This window comes from Xenopus laevis, chromosome 4S (assembly GCF_017654675.1).
Source record: "Xenopus laevis strain J_2021 chromosome 4S, Xenopus_laevis_v10.1, whole genome shotgun sequence".
In the NCBI taxonomy this organism is placed as follows: Eukaryota; Metazoa; Chordata; class Amphibia; order Anura; family Pipidae; genus Xenopus; species Xenopus laevis.
In genome coordinates, this window is record NC_054378.1 from 8033213 (window position 1) to 8047543 (window position 14331).

A 14331-nucleotide genomic window follows, 5' to 3' on the forward strand; every position below is an offset into this window, starting at 1 on the left:
TTTCTGCATAAAGAATCTTTATGTGATTTGTCTACTGAAGAATCATTTAAACATTAAATAAACACAATAGGCTTGTTTTGCCACCAATAAGGCTTAATTTTATCTTAGTATGGATCAAGTACAAGGTACAGGTACGTGATCCGTAATCCGGAAACCCATTATCCAGAAAGCTCTAAATTACAGAAAGGCCATCTCCCATAAACGCCATTATGATCAAATAATCGAACGTTTAAAAAGTATTTCCTTTTTCTCTGTAATAATAAAACAGTACCTTGTATTTTGATCCAAACCAACATATAATTAATCCTTATTGGAAGCAAAACCAGTTTATTGGGTTTATTTAATATTTAAATGATTTACTAGTAGACTTAGGGGCCGATTCACTAAATTCGAGTGAAGGATTCGAAGTAAAAAAACTTCGAATTTCAAAGTATTTTTTGGGCTACTTCGACCTTCGACTACGACTTCGAATCGAAGGATTCGAAGTAAAAATCGTTCGACTATTCGACCATTTGATAGGCGAAGTACTGTCTCTTTAAAAAAAACTTCGACCCCCTAGTTCGGCAGCTAAAAGCTACCGAAGTCAATGTTAGCCTATGGGGAAGGTCCCCATAGGCTTGCCTAAGTTTTTTTGATCGAAGGATATTCCTTCGTTCGATTCGAAGGATTTAATCGTTCGATCGAAGGACTAATCCTTCGATCGTACGATCGCAGAATTTGCACTAAATCCTTCGACTTCGATATTCGAAGTCAAAGGATTTCAATTCCTAGTCGAATATCGAGGGTTAATTAACCCTCGATATTCGACCCTTAATGAATCAGCCCCTTAAAGTATGAAGATCCAGATTAAAAAAAGACCAGTTATCTGGAAAGCCCCAGGTCCCGAGCATTTTGGATAATAGGTCCAATACCTTAACTGTTTTATTATTACAGAGAGAAAATTTATTCAATATGTCTCCCCATAGTTGTGAAACATGGTCAATATACTGTTATCATGAAGCATCTTGCTCAGGCTACCGTGTTGAACTCTTGAGATCAGGAGGTGATAATTGAAAGGAAGTTCAATATGTCAATAATCCAGCCCCTCCCTGTGTTTTCGACACCTCATTCACAAACAAAGAGATTGTACCATTTACAAGATTCAGCCCAGGGCCAAAAGGGTCATTTGACTGGGCTCTGAAGCCTTTGTTGGGTGAAAATAGGATCAGATGCCTAGAGCTCTGCATATGGTGGGGACACACAGTGCTTCAGTTATTGGTAGGAACAGTGTCAGGGGAGGTAAATATATTAGGTTAAAGGGGTTGTTCACCTTTCAGATATCTTTTAGTATGATGTAGAGAGAGTGATATTCTGCGACAATTTGCAATTGGTTTTCATTTTTTATTATTTAAGATTTTTGAGTTATTTGGCTTTTTATTCAGCATCTCTTCAAATAGCATATTCAGCAATCTGGTAGCTAGGGTCCCAATTCCCCTAGCAACCATGCACTGATTTGAATAAGAGACTGGAATATGTATAGGAGACGCCTGAATAGAAAGAAAGTAGCCATAACAATGTGTAGCCTTACAGAGCATTTGCTTTTAAGTAGGGATGCACTGAATCCAGGATTCGGTTCGGGATTCGGGCAGGATTCGACCTTTTTCAGCAGGATTTGGATTCGGCCGAATCCTTCTACCTGGCCGTACCGAATCCTAATTTGCATATGCAAAGTAGGGGCGGGAGGGGAATCGCGTGACTTATAGTCACAAAACAAGGAAGTAAACATTTTTTTCCCCTTCCCACCCGGAATCCTGGATTCGGATTCGGTTCAGTATTCGGCTGAAAGTGTACGAGGGTTCAGGCGAATTCAAAATAGTGGATTCGGTTCATCCCTACTTTTAAGAAGGGGTCAGCGACAGCTATTTGAAAGCTGCAAAGAGTCAGAAGAAAAAGGCAAATAACTAAAAAAACTATAAAAAAAAAAAGTTGCTTAGAATTGGCCGTTCTATAACATACTAAAAGTTGCCTTAAAGGTAAACACCCGTTTAAGATGAAGACAGCAGGGATAAGTTGCAATAACACATGATATCAGTGATGCCCTCTAGCTTTCCAACATTGCAAAACATGGGGATATAAGTACTGTATCCAAATGTAAAGTATAGGAAAAATCCTGAGATAATCATTTGTGCTGCTCTTACTATAAAGCCACAAAGAAAAGTATGGTGCGTCCAACCAATGGAAGCACTACTACAGTCAATACAATTTCAAAAAGGAAGGATGAGTTACGGGGACATACTCATAGTTCACCCCAGTCCAAGGGTGCATAGATATATACATAGGAACCAAACCAAGATTGTGAGGTCCTCCAAAAAAGTGTTCTGGCAGCAATTAAAAAAATACAAAAGTTTATTAGGACATATTAGGACATGGCCTGACGCGTTTCGTGCCTCTTGGGGCTCTTATTCATAGGCTTACTTACAGGCATGAAACGCGTCAGGCCATGTCCTAATAAACTTTTGTATTTTTTTTTGCAGCCTGAACACTTTTTTTTGGAGGATCTCACAATCTTGTTCTGCTTTTACTATACCTTTTTATAGAAAAAAAGTCTATGCAAAATACCGCACAATTTTATCTGACACTTGTGCTTATAAATGGGCATTTAGATCCCTTTTCCTCCTAAAGCCATAATACTACTCAAACTTTGATAATTCACCCGCACAGCAGGTTTCCCAGATTTACAGTCATTTTCCTGGACCCTGTGCCAGTTTTTTGCCCTTGTCTTTTTTTGGGAGCTGGAAATATCCACAGCTGTGCACACATCACCCATCCCTTGCCAAACAGCTATACTTTATTTCTGGATATATTGCAGGACTTCAAACAACTGCATTTCCACATCACAGGTGCCTTGTTTCTCACAAGCCTCTGCAGGCATCCTCTGGGAAATACTAGAATAGGCTGTGTTACAGCGAAACTAAATTTGACTTCATTTAGCACCTCGCTGGCTGGCACAACCGCAGTCTGTTGATTGTATTTTTCATGTCTTTCACTTACAAATGAAAATGATGTCAGGTTGCTATACTGCCAGTAGGTGCATATATCTACGTTATGTTGAAACACGGCAACGTTTGTACAGGTTAAAGGAACAGTAACACCAATAAATTAAAGCGTTTTAAAGGAATGACAATGTAAAGTAGTGTTGCCCTGCACTGGTAAAACTGGTGTGTTTGCTTCAGAAATACAATTATAGTTTATATAAACAAGCTGCTGTATAGCAATGGGGGCAGCCATTCAGGATACACAGTAGATAACAGATATGTACTACTATAGTTTATATAAACAAGCTGCTGTGTAGCCAGGGGGCAGCCATTTAAGCACAGGATACACAGTAGATAACAGATAAGTACTACTATAGTTTATTTAAACATGCTGCTGTGTAGCCATGGGGGCAGCCATTCAAACACAGGATACACAGTAGATAACAGATAAGTACTACTATAGTTTATATAAACAAGCTGCTGTGTAGCCATGGGGGCAGCGATTCAAGCACAGGATACACAGTAGATAACAGATAAGTACTACTATAGTTTATGTAAACAAACTGCTGTGTAGCCTGGGGACAGCCATTCAAGCACAGGATACACAGTAGATAATAGATAAGTACTACTATAGTTTATATAAACAAGCTGCTGTGTAGCCATGGGGGCAGCCATTCAAGCACAGGATACACAGTAGATAACAGATAAGTACTACTATAGTTTATATAAACATGTTGCTGTGTAGCCATGGGGGCAGCCATTCAAGTACAGGATACACAGTAGATAACAGATAAGTACTACTATAGTTTATATAAACATGTTGCTGTGTAGCCATGGAGACAGCCATTCAATCACAGGATACACAGTAGATAGATAAGTACTACTATAGTTTATATAAACAAGCTGCTGCGTAGCCATGGGGGCAGCCATTCAAACACAGGATACACAGTAGATAACAGATAAGTACTACTATAGTTTATCGTAGTTTATCGCCCGGTGACAAATCTCCTCTTCTTTGGGGCGACTAGTCTCCCCTGCCTTCCCGCCAGCTAAAATGTACGAGGAAACTTCAGGCGACTTCGGAAAACGAATGCTCCGAGTGCCTTCCCGCCGGAGATTTTTCATTATAGCCGGCGAAAGGCAGAGGAAGGCAGTTCATGGAGATTAATCGCCCCGAAGAAGAGGAGATTAGTCGACGGGCGACAATCTCCTCTTTTTTTCCGGGGCGACAATAAAAACATTGGCATAAGGGTCAGGGCACACAGGCAGATTCAGGGAGATTAGTCGCCCGGCGACAATCTCCTCTTTTTTCGGGGCGACAATGAAAATCGGAGGCCGAGTGCCATCCCGCCAGCGATTTACATTTTAGCCGGTGGGAAGGCAGAGGAGATTAGTCACCCGAAGAAGAGGAGATTTGTCACCGGGCGACTGACCCTAAACTGGGGAAACTTCTTTCAACTCAACTATTGCCTGTGATGCTTGCAGAACAATAAAAGAGTAATATCTGGCCCCGTCTGGAATGCAAGTGGTTAATCCCTGAGGATTGCTGGATTGGGTTCTGTTCTTTGGTGGATTATAACATCAACAGAATTAGAGGGGTGTAACAAGAACACTACCCTTGAAGCGAACAACCTTGCATGATAAAGGGCACTAGGAGCTGATAAAAGTCACCACCTCTGATTTCAATGCATTTACTACTCATATATATATATATATATATATATATATATATATATATATATATATATATTATGAGTCTGGATGAGATTAACAAGGGAATGGCCCATTGTTCTTAAATGTTAAGTACTGTATGTGATTAGGGGCTGTTCAAAATCATCTTTAAAGGGGTGGTTTCCCTTTAAGTAAACGTTTAGTATGTTATAGAATGGTCAATTCTAATCGACTTTTCAACTGCTCTTCATTACTTCTTTTTTTTTTTTATAGCTTTTTAATTATTTGCCTTCTTGTTTTGACTCTTTCCAGCTTTCAAATGGAGGTCACTGACCCCCACCTAAAAAACAACTGCTCTGTAAGGCTCCACATTTATTGTTATTGCTACTTGTTATTACTCACCTTTCTAGTCAGGCCCTCTCCTATTCATATTCCAGTCTCATATTCAAATCAATGCATGGTTGCTAGGGTAATTTGGGCCCTAGCAACCATTATTTGCCTTCTTCTTCTGACTCTTTCCAGCTTTAAAAAAGGGGGTCGCTGACCCCATCTAAAAACAATAGCTCTGTAAGGCTACACTTGTGTTGTCATCGCTACTTTTTATGACTCATCTTTCTATTTAGGCCTCTCCTATTTATATTCCAGTCTCTTATTCAAATAAAGGCATGGTTGCTAGGGTAATTTGGACCCTAGCAACCAGACTGCTGAAATTGCAAACTGGAAAGCTGCTGCATAAAAAGCTAAATAACTAAGAACCACAAATAATAAAAAATGAAAACCAATTGCAAATTGTCTCAAAATATCACTATCTACATCATACTTGAACAACCGCTTTAATGGCTAAAATGAGCTATGGCTGAACTACATCACCCAGCATCCCCTGAAAGTCTTTGGTAGTGCAGAGATTAACCCTGCATAAACCGGTCTATTGTGACCTTACAATCGGATGTTTGTTCTTTTTAGTGTTATTGAGGCATAAAGAAGCTTCACCAATATATATCACCTAAATCCACGCTTAAAGCATTGCATAGAGTCTCTACAGGCTAGCCATCATATTGCACTACACCATAGTGATACTAAAAATAATTTCATGGGTCAAACATTGGGAGGCACATTTATCAAGGGTCGAATTTCGAATTCATGTGAGTTTTTTAAAACTCCCATAAGCTCTCATTAATTTTAAATTAATTAATAAAATTACATTTTTTAAATGACCAGAAAATTCGAATAAAATTAGATTTGAATTCGATCAAAGTTTACTCTCCGAAGAAAACTCAAAAATCAGGAAGGCTGCAAACATTCCAAATAGATCCCTGCACCTCTCCCACTGACTTAAATAGTAATTCAGCAGGTTTTAGCTGGTTGAATAGTCGAATTTAAATTCTTAAAGGGTCAGAGTTTTAAAAAACTCAAATCGAATTTGGATAATTCCCTAGTCGAATTTGACAGTTTTGACCATAAAAAAAAAAATTGAATTCAAATTTTCACTTCGACCCTTTTTGAATATGCCCCTTCATTTCATAATATTTTGCGTCATGCAAAATATTTAGAATAACATTTTGCAGTACTGCTCTGGCAATGTTTGTATTGGCACATAAACTTGAGTTAAAAGCGATTGCTTTGTGGCAGTTGGGGAGCCAGGGCACAATAACTACAGCTCTTTTGGCTCGGCGTGCACAATGACAAGGCATTCCTATGGGCAATTTTTAATATTTAGCACTCAAGCAAAATCCCAGGGGCAGCCTAGAGCAACAGCGGGATGTCCTGGTAAGCTTTGGTTTCACAGCACCAGTGCTGGTCCAAACATTGGCTCAAGGCCTGCACTACACACCCTTGCACTGAAACCATTGCTAAGTACTATAATCCTACACTGTGTCATTTCATACATGGTCCCATCTCAAACATTAAGGTCATTCTTTAGGAGCTAATCTATGTGGGTTTGACTTATGGTCTAGGTTCCACATCCTTTTTTGACATCTTGCATTGTGACCTCTGTTAAGTTGCTTTTTCGAGATTTTCATTCATCCAGGTCAGGGTATATCTAGTATAGATAATTCTAAAACAACTGGACTTGCTGAGTAATCATTGAAGACGTTTCACTGCTCATCCGAGCAGCTTCTTCAGTTCAACTGACTGGTGTGGGAAGTCCTCGGCATATAAACTCACAATGGCAATTGCTTTTTTTATATTTTGTACCCTGCCAAAATATTGACCGTCTCCACCCCATTACTGCTCCGGTAAAGAAAGGCCCAGACTCCTCAAGCAAGCTGCTTTGTGAGCCCATCCCGCAGATACTATGATTGATATATTAATACCATTGCTAAACACAGGTCCTCCCACAGAATCATGGACACCCCCCCACCCGCATCCTCCCTCCTACATCCTTATTGTTTCCGGCTGTACCTACCTGTCTGCCCTTTACCCAGCGTCTTCTCCAGCCGATATGGCCCCACATATTGCATGTGTGTTGTTCCGCTACCATCTTTCCCCACTGTGGTCATCTTGTCTTCTGTCTTTCCACGGGGATCCAGATGCAAGGAAAATCCTCAAGAGGAAAGGGGGGAGGAGGGCTGGGATGGAGAGGGAGGGGGGGTGGCTGTGTTCGTTTCTTCTCCCCCCCTCTCTCGGTGAATAAACCTGTCCGTTCTTGAGACGCCCAACTGAGAACCTTTCGGAGCTCACCATCAATAGGAACCTGCTTGTCTCTTGGACCTTGTCGTTCCTCCTGTCACGAAGAAAAGCACTGAAGACTCAATGTGATGAATGAAACAAAAAAATGGATTAATTACAAATTAAAAACCACCCCATTAAGAATGCACCCCCCTCTTTCTTTTTAGGTTTTTTTGGAATTAAAAAAAAAAGAGAAAGTAAATATTGTAGAATTGTTAAAGTAAGATGAGAAGAGGGAGGCTGGTGCTACGGTGCAGGGAGCATGGTGTAGATGCTGCCGCCTTACATACAAGCAGCTCAGCAGGGACCTGCTGATCAATCCTCACGCTCACTGCTAGAAGGGGGAGTACAGGGGGGGGGGGTTGCAGCCTACTAAAGCTGAGATGTTAGCTTGGCTGTGATTGGTGTATGCTAAGCTCCATTCCAATTGGAGACTCAGGGATGCATTTTAATTGGACTGGGGTGGGTTACCTTGTGCATAGGGATGTGTGACTGTCTTTTATTTTATTGTTGTGCTCAATTGTGCAGTAACGATATATAAGTCTGTATCTGTGGAAGTGTAAATATGCACAGTTAGAACAGAATACATCATGGGCTTACCTGTGCCTTCCATTATTATAAGTGAAATATTACATAATATATAGATTATAGCATGCACCTGTTTCTCACCGTTTAACCCAATACACCTTTAAAGGGACCTTCCAACACTTTTTTTCAGTTTGGTTGGTTTCAGACAGTTCACCAGAAATAACGACTTTTTCCAATCACTTTCTATTTTCCACGTGTGACGGTTTTTTTTTAATATTGAAGTGTAAAGTGTCATTTTTCATCTTCTAAAGCAACTGTGGGAGGAGACACACGGTCAGATTCGGGGAGATTATTCACCTCTTCCTCTTCTTTATGGCGACTAATCTCCCCAATCTGCCTTCCCCCGCCTAAAATGAAAATCGCCTGGGGGCAGGCACTCGGAGCTGTTCCTTTTCCGAAGTCGCCCGTAATTGCCTCACAGTGAAACTTCGGGCGACTTCGGAAAACGAAGTGCTCCGAGTGCCATCCGAGTGCCATCGATTTATATTCTAGCCTGGCGGGAAGGCAGTTCAGGGAGATTAGTCGCCCCGAAGAAGAGGAGATTTGTCGATGGGCGATTAATCTCCCCGAATCTCTCTGCCCTAAACTGTTCTAAATTGATACATTTAGTTGATACATTTCTTATCTTTGTCCCTGCTGAGCAGAATCTCTGGGTTTCATTACAGGCAGTGGTTATAATTGATACAATAGTTGCTAATACTCCAGAGATGCTGCAGAGAAATGTATCAACTAATTGTTGCAAAATTGTAACCGTTTAGAGTAGGGATGCACCGAATCCGGGATTCGGTTTGGGATTCGGCCAGGATTCGGCCTTTTACAGCAGGATTCGGATTCGGCAGAATCCTTCTGCCCAGTCGACCCGAATCCTAATTTGCATATGCAAATTAGGGGCGGGGAGGGAAATCGTGTGACTTTTTGTCAGAAAACAAGGAAGTACAAAATGGTTTCACCTTGGATTTGGTTCGGTATTCGGCCGAATCTTTAGCAAAGGATTCGGGGGTTCGGCCGAATCCAAAATAGTGGATTCGGTGCATCCCTAGTTTAGAGTCTGCACCTGAATTACTGAGTTGCCAGACTCAAACACCAGAGACACTGACATTCAACTTAAAATTAGATTTTGGAAAAACAGTAAAAAATAAAAAATGGAGTAAGTAATTTTTATCTTTATATCGAACTTTATATCTGGAGAACAATCTGAAAACAATTGAACTGAAAAAGGGTTTTCATTTTTTGTTATTTCTGTTGAGTTGAGTAATTAAGCTTTTTATTCAACAGCTCTCCAATTTCAGCCATCTGGTTGCTAGGGTCCAAATCACCCGAGCAACCATGCATTGATTTGAATAAGAGATTGGGATCTGAATAGGAAGATGAGGAATAAAAAGTAGCAATAACAGTAAATCTGTAGCCTTACAGAGCATTTGTTTTTAGATGGGGTCAATGACCCCCATTTGAAAGCTGGAAAGAGTCAGAAGTAGGCGGCAAATAATTTAAAAAACAAAAAATAAATAATAAAGACCAATTGAAAAATTCCCCATAATTGACCATTCTATAACATATTAAAAGTTAATTTGAAGGTGAATCACCCCCTTAACAAGATACTTAGGGACAGCTAATCTGCTAATATTATAAATAATATTATAAATAATAATAATAATAATAATATGGGAACAGCTACATCAACAGAATAGTGTATATAAACTACATTTACCACCACAGAGTGATAAGGTAGGTGGCATTGTGGCAGGTAGGGGTCTCCCCGCCAGTAAGTGGTGCAAACAGGGTGTGAGAGGGCATTTGGCCTGGGCCCCCAACATCAAAGAGTGGGGGGGGGATTATTCTACTATGTAACAATTAAGAGGTGCTTTAGTATTAAATGGGTTGTTCACCTTTAAGTTAACTTTTAGTATGATGTAGAGAGTGATATTCAGATTCACTTTATTTTACTTTATTTGGCAGCTCTCCAGTTTGCACTTTCAGCAATCTGGTTGCTAGGGTCCCAATTACCCTAGTGACTAGTGACCATGCACTAATTTGAATAAGAGACTGGAATATGAACAGGAGAGGGTCTAAATAGAAAGGTGAGTAATAAAAAGTAGCAATAACAATACATTTGTAGTCTCACAGAGCATTTGTTTTTAGATGGGGTCACTGACTTGAAATCTAGAAAGAGTCAGAAGAAGAAGGCAAGTAAGTTAAAAACAATAAAAAAAAAAAAAAATAGATAATGAGGAACAATTGAAAAGTTGCTCAGGATTGTCCATACTAAAGTTAACATAAAGGTGAACCACCCCTTTAACTACAACCTGCAGCCCTCAACTTGTTGTAGAACTGCAAATCCCACTGAAAATCAAAGGCTACTGGTACAATGTTCTGCAGATGTATGTTTTCCAAGCCAAATGGGAGCCCAGCCTTCTTGCATTGCCAGTGCCTAGCGATGGGCGAATAAATTCACCAGGTGCGAGTTTACAGCAAATTTCCGCGTTTCACCGCCAGCTAATAAATTTGCGAAACTGCCACATTAATTCGCCGGCCAGGGAAAATAAGCCGGCGTCAGAAATTTTTTGACGCGCAACGGAAAAGTTGCTCGCGTCAAAACCGTCACGTCTCCGCACTATTCGGACGCCCATTGACTTTAATTTTTGAGTTTCGCAAATTTTGCGAGAAATTCACTAATTTTTCAGGGATATATAGAGGCCCATTTATCAAAAGTCGAATTTCAAATTCATGTGAATTAATTAAGAAAAAAATTTGAATGGCTAATATTCGATTGAATGACTTTGGCCCGATAATTCGAATTGTATTAAAATCGTATTCGATTCGTAGAAATCAAGTTTTTCTCTGAAAATGAACTTGCCAGGTTTTAGGTGGCGAATATTCAAATTAGGACTGTTTCCAAGGTCGAGGTCTCACATTTGAATTTACATTCGAATAGGGGGATTCTTGTTCTCTGTACACCTGGTCCTTTCTCTTGTTCTCTGTACTGCTGGTCCTGACTCTTGTTTTCTTTACACCTGGTCCTTTCTCTTGTTCTCTGTACTGCTGGTCCTGACTCTTGTTTTCTTTACACCTGGTCCTGACTCTTGTTCTCTGTACTGCTGGTCTTGACTCTTGTTTTCTTTACACCTGGTCCTGACTCTTGTTCTCTGTACTGCTGGTCTTGACTCTTGTTTTCTTTACACCTGGTCCTTTCTCTTGTTCTCTGTACTGCTGGTCCTGACTCTTGTTTTCTTTACACCTGGTCCTGACTCTTGTTCTCTGTACTGCTGGTCTTGACTCTTGTTTTCTTTACACCTGGTCCTGACTCTTGTTCTCTGTACTGCTGGTCTTGACTCTTGTTTTCTTTACACCTGGTCCTGACTCTTGTTCTCTGTACTGCTGGTCCTGACTCTTGTTCTCTGTACTGCTGGTCCTGACTCATGAAACAAGGTAGTAGAAGCCAGTTCTGCCTTGCATGTTGGAGGAGACTTGACTTTTTCTACATATTTTCAAAAGCTAGAATAGGCTGTGTAGACAATTGCATGTCCATTGTGATACTGGGTTTAATAGCAATACCATTTAATCATTTATATACTTTATTTAAAACTGTTTTGGAAAGAAGCTTAGAATTCCATTTTCATTCGTCAGTGACATTTATTTTATTCCACTATTTGGGCGGTGTTCCCCTTTAACACCTCCTACTCCTACTATAAATCCGTAGGCATGCAGTAAATATGCAGACTGTCTGCCAGACAATATGGGAGCTTTCTCTTCCCAGAGGAACTGTTTCCTGGGTACAATGTACTGGGTGAGCTTGGGGTAGTAGCAATGGTCATGTTCTGTGTGGTTGCTCCCTCTAGTGGTATTAAATAATACTGCCTGGATTTAGTCCCCTTGGTTTTTCTTTTGTGCAGGTGGTACCATTTAAATGATGCACAAACCCTGGAGCATCCAAGGGGGCACTTCTCATCATGAATTTATGGGATCCGTTATCCGGAAACCCGTTATCCAGAAAGCTCAGAATTATGAGAAGGGTGTCTCCCATAGAATCCATTATAAATAAAGGGAAACTCCGGCTTCCAGACCACAATTTGATAAAGAGGCCCACATAACAGAGAAACCCCTAATATACCCATTATAGTTACCTGGTTCTTCAAAAAGTATGAATAAATGACATTTTCTAGGCTGAAATCCAGCTGTTTAACAGTTCTTCTCTTTCTGCATCATTTGAAATCCTGGCAGGGAAGGAGGGACTAAACACTGATGTTACAAATTGTAACAACTTCTCCACAGCTTACAGACAGCATGCAGGAACTACATAACCCACAATGCATTGCACTGGGATGTTCCTTTCCTTATCGAAATCACATGTGCAGGGAATTGTGGGGTTTGGAGTTTGCAGGACAGATGGCTGCCAATATAAAGTAACAGTAGTCGGCCAGCTCAGCAAAGTAGTCAGACAGATCAGCAGGAGAGCAGGGGCTAGGATTAGGGAACTGTTGCAAACCATTAGAAATCACGAAAAGTCTGCATATTTTTATGTTTGTGTGGAGATCTCCTTAAAATAATCCACATTTTTAAAAACTATTTCCTTAATGAAACAGTACCTTATACTTGATCCAAACTAAGATATAGTTCGTCTTTGTTGAAGGAAAAATCGAGCCTGTTGTGTTTAGTTATTGTTTAAATGATTTTCTAGTAGACTTAAGGTATGAAGATCCAAATTATGGAAATATCCATTATCCAAAAAAACCCCAGGTTCTGAGCATTTTGGATTAACAGTTCCTATACCTGTACCACCAAATGAAGTGTAGCGACTACCTCCGTTGTACATTTCCCGCTGATGTATGGGGGAGTAATGGCAATTTCGAGAGTCAGGGGAAGCAGTTGAGGAGGGTGACCCTATGTGAAAGTTTCATTTGGGGTTGGTATTGTAATTGCGGGGGTGTTGGGGAACATTTAAATTTCACCACAACAGAATAAGCAGTGCAGCAGCACCATAACACATTGAAAAAGACATGCAAATCAATAAGACTCTGTGGAGAATAGCCTATAATCACATGTGCTACTACTGGCCATTTAAGGAACTACACAAATTTTACACAATTTTTACTAATAATTTAAAATGACACAATAAATAAGGCTCTGTATCTACAGTACAGTGTAAAAATCTAAGGGTAATGGAAATGTAAAGGCAACTTCAATATAGGCAAGATTTAACTCAGAACCAATGTTCCCTCTAATTTCTTCTCGATATGTGCGCAAATGAAAAAAACTTTTGTGCACACATTTCAAATTTTTATTAGGGATGCACCGAATCCAGGACTCGGTCCCGGATTCGGCCAGGATTCGGCCTTTTTCAGCAGGATTCGGATTCGCCGAATCTGAATCCTAATTTGCATATGCAAACTAGGGGCGGGGAGGGAAATCGCGTGACTTTTTGTCACAAAACAAGGAAGTAAAAAATGTTTTTCCTTTCCCACCCCTAATTTACATATGCAAATTAGGATTCGGTTCGGTATTCGGCTGAATCTTTCAAGAAGGATTTAGTTGTTCGGCCGAATACAAAATAATGGATTTGGTGCATCCATAATTTTTGTGTGCAGTTTTTATTAGGGATGCACCGAATCCACTATTTTGGATTCGGCCAATTCTATGCCAATTTTCAATTGGTCTTCATTATATATTTTTTATAGTTTATGAATTATTTGCCTTCTTCTCCTGACTCTTTCTAGCTTTTAAAAAGGGGCCACTGACCCCCTGTAAAAACAAATCCTTTCTAAAGTCACACATTTATTGTTATTTTTTTTATAATGTTTTATTATTCATCTTTCTGTTCCGACCCTCCCCTATTAATATTCCAGATTCTCATTCAAATCAATGCATGGTTTTTAGGGTAATTTGGACCCTAGCGACCAGATGGCTGACACTGCAAACTGGAGAGCTGCTGAATAAAAAGCCAAATAACCACAAATAATAAACCAATTGCAAATTGTCTCAGAATATCACACTCTACAGCATACTAAAAGTTAACTCCTGTTTTTTAGAGGGACAGTCCCTCATTTGACAGTTCAACCCACAGTCCCTTGTTTGTACTGGAAAGTCCCTTTTTTTCTCTGCACCTGAACAGGCAGAAAAAGAAACAATGTTTCTAACTTAATTGGCTTTTGGCAGAGAGCCCAGAACTGTCACAGCTGCAGAGAAGATACTTTTGTAACAATTTCTAGATAAGCAAATAAGTAATTGCAACAATATAAGATAACAGTTCCCTTGGGAAAAGTTAGACTAACAGCTTAAAGGGCAATTCATCTTCATTAGCAAAACTTTAATAATGCACTGCCGGGTGATGTTGTGATGGCTGATTCAGTTAATGCCTTTAAGAATGGCTTGGATGACATAATATCAAAGGCTT

The 14331-nt window shown here is 39.9% G+C and overlaps 1 protein-coding gene across 4 annotated transcripts in view; it reads right to left on the minus strand.

Moving 5' to 3' along the window:
- Nucleotides 1-7683, minus strand: part of LOC108715207 (serine/threonine-protein kinase BRSK2) — a 97888-nt gene extending 90205 nt beyond the window's left edge. For all 4 annotated transcript variants that reach the window (XM_018260132.2, XM_041560893.1, XM_018260133.2 and 1 more), the window contains exon 1: nucleotides 7093-7683. In XM_018260132.2, coding sequence (XP_018115621.1) covers nucleotides 7093-7186 — 94 coding nt within the window. In that variant the 5' untranslated portion in view covers nucleotides 7187-7683. The remainder of the gene's footprint in view (nucleotides 1-7092) is intronic.
- Nucleotides 7684-14331: the final 6648 nt, after the last annotated feature.